A 6459-nucleotide genomic window follows, 5' to 3' on the forward strand; every position below is an offset into this window, starting at 1 on the left:
TTTAAAATATGTCAGAAATATATGAGTTGATGGCAAAAATAGTGCACCACCTTTATTTTTTTCTAATCCAAGATAAATAATCCTGTCACGAAACTAAACTAGGTTATTGTTTCAAGGTTAAGTTCACTTCGTATTTTTTAACTGGAGCTGAAAGGAACCAAATCCATCTAGTTTGCTCTGTACCTCAAATGAGTGTGGTCATCTACTTTAAAAGACATTGCACAGCCTATATTAAACTACACAGGCTTGAATCTGAGACTTTTTCCATTAGTTTTAGATAAACTAAATTAAAGAAAAATATTATATACATACATTCAATATTATACTATGTTTTGTTTTTTTTTCTTTTGCAGGCAAAAACTGTGGCTGAATTGTCTGAGATCTTCTCCATGGTGAGTGATGTCTTGGAGAAGGCTGCCGTCATGAGTGACCCACTGAAGGGCAGAAGTCACGTCATCCAGGAACTGGAGAGACTGAGGGAGATGATGAAAATCCCTGCATCCAACGGAAGGAAGTCTGACGGTAAGAGGGCACTGCGTGTTGCACGACACTGACATTTCCATTTCTATCAGCTGCCGCTCGCTCTCACAATCTGGTGTATTGTCCTCTTCTGTGCTCCCTCTCAGGAATGCTGCAGACGCTGCCGGTGCCCACAGCCAAATGTTACATGTTCCACTGGGAAACAGATAACTTCGGTAATGTATTCAATGTGATGCTTAATATAACGTAGGAATCTATGTGGGAATTATTATTGTGCTTTGCCATCTGAAGCACAGTTTTCCAGTTATTCTACTTTTAGCCCAATGACGTCTGTTCCTGATTGTATTATGTGCCATAACAAAGCATAATTCATTTTAATTCAACAGATTTATCTGTTTGGAATTTTATCTTCTAAATATCTTATCAATGTTCTGATTCCTGCAGACATCCTGAACTCCCTTATGGAGCACGACCCCGATGACCCGGCACCCGATGGGCCGACTGTGGAAGACGAAGAGAACGACATCATCATCCCGAGTTACTACAGCTACCGTGACTCCACCTTCTCCACCATCTCGTCCCTGTCCACCACCTCCAAAGACTCCATGTTCTCCACTCTGTCCGTAGCCTCCGAGTCTTACGCTCCCTCCCTCTACTCCGTCACCTCTGGGGTCGACAGCGACTACTCCGAAGATTTCGACGACTACATCTGCTCCTCTCCCGTTGCCGAGAAGTGTTCGCCGAAGTCGAGCAAAGTCCGACTCAGCCAGCACTTCTACCGGCTCTTCATCAAACCCAAGAACCCTCGGTTACTTTACAGGGCCAAAAGCTTAGGAAACACCGAATCACAAGACCTTCTAATGGTGAGAGACAAGCGTTCCTACTCTTTACCCCAGCAGGTCAAGTTGCATAGTCCTGAGCCCGTACTTCAGCTACAAAGCCAAACTCTCAGGCACGTCTGCTTCCGACGGAGGCCCATCCTGAGCAGCGATGAGGACATTAAGAACACCACGCTGAGAGTGGTGGTGTTCGGTGCCGATCATGTGGCAGGGAAGGTGGCCCGAGCCTACAACAGCCTGAGGAGGAAGGAGTCGGCATGTCCGCAACTCAGCAGGGCCTTCAATCTTCAGTTCTACTTTGTGCCTGTGAAGAGGGACTCGGCAGCGGCAGCAGGATCAGGAAGGAGGTCTTCTGGTCCTCTGGTTCTAAACGGATCTCCGAAAAACTCAGCCTTGTCGAATGTAAGTGGAGGAATATATACTTATAACATCATGTTGTGTAAGCTATATGTCGTTGCGCTAATGAAAACCACATTTTGACATGTAAACAACCCACATGTGGCAGGTTTAACGCCACTGTTTGGTTTTAAGGTGTTGCTTTTTCTCAAGCAGGGCACAGGGGACAGCACTAACGACATCGCACATCTCCTCGGCATGTTGGACCCTTGGTACGAAAGAAACACCCTCAGCCTGCTTAACCTGCCTGCCAACGTCGTCTGCCAGGTACGGCTGGGTTCTAAATGGATCCTCACCAAAACACAACCTCTGAAATACAACTCTCATTGGAATAAATCAAGTCAAATGAATACCTTTCAACAATCTTTAATGCTTTATTTACCTTTCTTCTCCTGTTGTGTAATTGTATTTTGCTCATGTTTTTACAGCAAACCTCGAAAACAGAATCGGAGTCCTACGACGGTTCGTACGAGCAGCGTCTGCCCATCCTGGCTGACCTGGTCTTGTACTACTGCCGCTATGCTGACCGACCAGCCCTAATCCAGCTCTATCAGGCTGAGGTCAGATACACTTCCACACAAAAAAAAACTACTCTGCATGTGTCCTCTCTCGAGCGTTTTTTCTGCCAGACTTTGTTTGAAGAGACCCTGATAACCTCTCATGAACCGCAGCTTCGTATTCAAGTAATAGAGGATCTTTTGTCTTGTAGCTGACGTTAGCTTGCGGCGAGAGGAGGACCGAGGTGTTCGTCCACTCCTTGGAGCTGGGTCACACTGCGGGAACGCGAGCCATCAAGGCCATGGGTGAGTGTGACGCACGGGCCAAACACACGAGTTCATATCCTAGCAACCCCCTCCACATTTCCTGCAGTGAAATGCATCATCGGGTATTATGAGGTGGAGACCGGACTAAATTTATGGCGGAGGAACATCTGCTATTTCTATATCATGATTCAGTCCACTTCTACTTTTGCTGGTTTCACTCGTCACCACGACTTGCACTTCTGATTTTTTTTTTTTTTTTAAATTTCCTTGGAGAAGTAAAAGTTCAGGGAAAACAGCTCACGTCTCGTGTTCTGCTTGTTACCGTGGAAATGACTCATGTTGCATCAATTGCAGCATTCGTAGAAAACAATGAACTCAAATGTTCTAGTGATGTTTTGTAACTCTGTTCTTTCTTGTATTAAAATAGTCCTACTCTCACGTGAATAATCATGTATATCTGTGTCCTCTGTTAACTTTAGGTGCTGCCAGTAAGCGGTTCGGTATCGATGGCGACCGAGAAGCGGTGCCTCTGACGTTAGAAGTGGTGTACAACAGGGTAAGACTGCATTTTACAGAAATCCTATTTATAAATTTGCCATCATATCAGCAGGAAAACATGCAGATTCTCCCCTTTCAGCAGAATCCAGCTAGTTTCAGTGTTAGTCAGGCTGAGGAGATGACACGTCAGCATTTACAGCATGTGCTAAACAAGCATACGTGCACTGTCCTGACTAAGCGTCTGCATGTGTAGTCCTTGTGGTATGAAGTATAAGAGTCTGGTAAACATAATGTTCCCCTTTGTCCACGTTATAATCGCTCCTAATCCATTATCTGTTCATTGTTTCCTCAGTTTTTAAGTGCACCCAATTCAAAATCTGTGCAGAAATCCAGCTGCAGCTATGATTTTTGCTGTCTTACCCAGCATTCTAGTGTTTTCCCCAAACAGCAATGATCTTATCCTCCTCCTCTGCTTCCTCCGCTCATCCAGGTGGTGATTAGTGGGAGAAGCCAGTGGAAAAGAGAAACCAAAGTCTGCACTTCAGTCAACTTAATCAAAGCGTGCAAGAATCCTGAGGAGCTCGGTATGCTGCCACTTGTTGCTATAATAATGAACCAAGCTTAGTTTTCACACAGAGTTTTTGATTTTAAGGAAACTAATTTGATTGCTTAAGACTTCACCCATACGTGTAAAAACTATTTTACCCCTCATTCACCTCCAACGATCTCTTTCAGATTCAAAGATGGAGTGCCTGCAGCTCACCATGACTGAAGTCCTGAAGAGACAGAACGGCAAAAGCAAGAAGGGCTACAATCAGGTGAGCTCGACGTGATGCGAGTCTGCCTCGGCGGTTTGTGGTTGACAAAGCGCTCTCGTAAACAACCCTGCTACGCGTTCCCTATTTAAATACATCGATTCTCAAGCTCTCGACTTAATCTCTCATCACACAAACATGTACATGAGAAAGTTTTTTTTTTCAGACTGACAGCTTTGTGGAGCAAAAAAGCCACAACACACAGACAAAACTCACATCTGCTCTGCTTTACTGGTAGTTGCATTGCAGTTCACGTTCTCAACCTAGTTCGGATTTGGAACGTTGACTTATTTATTTTTATTCTGTTTAGCTCAACACTTTCTTTGCGAATGTCCTAAATGTGAGGACCAGCTGCTAAGTCAGCATATAGTGTATAAAATGATCTATTTTCGAAGGAATGTTCCACCGTCGAGCCTTTTTGATTTTGCAAAATGTGCATTCAGAAGATGCATTGCATTAAGTTTTGCTCTGTTCCTTACCTCTGCAGCAGCTGACCACGACCGAGGTGAAGGTGGACAAGGTGCAGGTCAGCGGTGATGGAAACACAACGTTTGCTGTGTGCCTGGACCAGGACGAGAAGAAAATACTACAGGGTGTCACCAGGTGCGGGATCAGAATAAACGCATGCCCTCGAATCGATGCACAGTGTGTGGAAACCAGCAGATATCTAGTATTCACAGTAAAATGAGCGAATCTCTTAAGTGGTGGGTTCCTGACGTTGCTTCACAATAGAAACATCAAGACACTGTCAGAGAAATAATTTCTCAAAATCACAAATTCACACTAGATGGGCTTCTGGTTTCTTACTCACCTGCTTTCAATTTGTCACCCAAGTTTAGTTTTTTCTCTCTAACACCTGTGTCTGCCTCTGTGTCATTAAGGTGTGAAATATCAGTGTGCTATAAGCCGGACAACTCCACCGACTGGAAGCTGAGAAAATTCCAGGCCTCGGCTCAAATCCAGCCTCTCCACCCGACCTTTTGCTCCCTCCTCTGCCTGCCCATCGTCACTTTCAGCGGGGCTCTACCTTGAGACCGCCGGCCGGCGCTTCGCATGGACCGAAAGGAAAGATTCTCTGCATTGTTATTCAAATGCGGTGAATAACACACTGACTACAGAGGAAAAACACACAAGACGTTTTTATTTTTTCTGCCTGTTGTCTTGAAGCAGCGGGTTGCAACTTCTGGAAACAGAAGGGACAAATGTCAAAACTCCAGACTTCTGTGATAATGTGTGAATATTAACCAAAAAAACCAGGACTGACAAAACAGCTGTCACGGTGCTGTGTCTAGTTTCCTCCATACAAAGCAATCGTCCACTGTAATTAAGGGAACTGTTCAAGTTTCATTCTTCAAGTTTCAGTTCCTCTCTTTGTGTGAGCAACGATTATTGACTTCACCTACAGGAGGATGCAAGTTGGTCAAACAGGGTGAATCTACAGCAGCTGAGGTGAAATCGCCCCCAGACTGGATAAGCCAGAGAGAAAGAATGTGTAAATTGTGTTTATATTAGAGCAAAGGTTTATCAGTTTTTCTATGTATCAGCCTACATGGACACTGTACTATATGTAAAGGCTCCGTTAGGGAGGAATATCAGATTACGTGACAATATCTGAGAATGCACACTATGCTTTTATATAATATGTAAATGTTCTCCTTGTAAAATATTGTATTGCGTACTATAACTTGAACATGACACCTTATATTTTTTTTGGTCTGTTGTACATATTGGTCGTAACATTTCTCCTACGGAGCTAAACTGAAATCACTGTTTTAACTGGAATTATAATTCTGACCAGCAGGGGGCTCTGTAGACTTTTCATTTGACTTGAAGTAAAGAAAGTCCAGACTTGGTGACACTTAACAGTGTCATTGTAATTACTGTACTATATATTATGGATAAGAAATATATATATATTCTAACTTTACAAATTGATAATCTTCATTTTTATCAAAAACACAGATTTAAAAAAAATATGGTGCTTAAAAAAAAACATCTAGAAGTACATTACTTGTACAAAAAAATTGCACTTTTTACAATGTAAACTATGATATTAAAAACCTTTGTGTTTTTTTTGCTGTAAAGGGATAATATCCTTACCACTTGACTGAAATTGAAATTGTAGCATTGCATGAAAATACTGTTTTACTGAATGGAAGCACTTGAATACAATTCAGTAAAACAACAATTAAATGAAAGATTAAATTAGGTACTTTTCTGTTCAGATAAATGCCTGACATCAATGCCCCCTCCCCCCTACGTGCCTCTTCTAATGGATGGAAAATGTGTTTTTTTGTTGTTGTTGTTGTTTTAAAAATCATGTATCACCTTTTCAACTGATGCATCTCAAAATCAACCTTCATTAAAACATGTCTTTAATTTAATTTGATTGAATGGTGTCTTGCTGTTTGTCCTCCTTTGAACAGGTGCTTGTATACATCCTATTATGTACATGCACAGCAGAAGTGTGCAACATCACTGAAATGTCAGACGAGGAACATTCCAGCGTGAGAATAATCCAAAGCACAATGCGGAAACATCACCAGAAAAAAGTGAAAACTTTTGGCTTGGCCAAGTATGTCGCCTGACTTGAATCCAGGAGAGCACCTTTGGGCTTTCCCAGAAATGTGTGCAACACTGACATCCTTCCTGCTGGGAAGGATTTAG

At 42.8% G+C, this 6459-nt stretch overlaps 1 protein-coding gene across 1 annotated transcript in view; it reads left to right on the forward strand.

Annotated features, from left to right (window-relative positions):
- The window catches only part of pik3r5 (phosphoinositide-3-kinase, regulatory subunit 5), a 23567-nt gene extending 17386 nt beyond the window's left edge, over positions 1-6181 (forward strand). Inside the window, 11 exon segments of the mRNA XM_008278491.1 lie at positions 354-522; positions 627-695; positions 925-1721; positions 1869-1982; positions 2144-2275; positions 2425-2518; positions 2959-3035; positions 3468-3561; positions 3713-3795; positions 4280-4395; positions 4674-6181. Of these exon segments, the coding sequence (XP_008276713.1) occupies positions 354-522; positions 627-695; positions 925-1721; positions 1869-1982; positions 2144-2275; positions 2425-2518; positions 2959-3035; positions 3468-3561; positions 3713-3795; positions 4280-4395; positions 4674-4824 (1896 nt within the window). The 3' untranslated portion in view covers positions 4825-6181.
- The last annotated feature ends 278 nt before the right edge of the window (positions 6182-6459 follow it).

The sequence above is a fragment of the Stegastes partitus genome, unplaced genomic scaffold (genome assembly GCF_000690725.1).
Source record: "Stegastes partitus isolate 25-593 unplaced genomic scaffold, Stegastes_partitus-1.0.2 Scaffold124, whole genome shotgun sequence".
NCBI classification, from domain to species: domain Eukaryota; kingdom Metazoa; phylum Chordata; class Actinopteri; family Pomacentridae; genus Stegastes; species Stegastes partitus.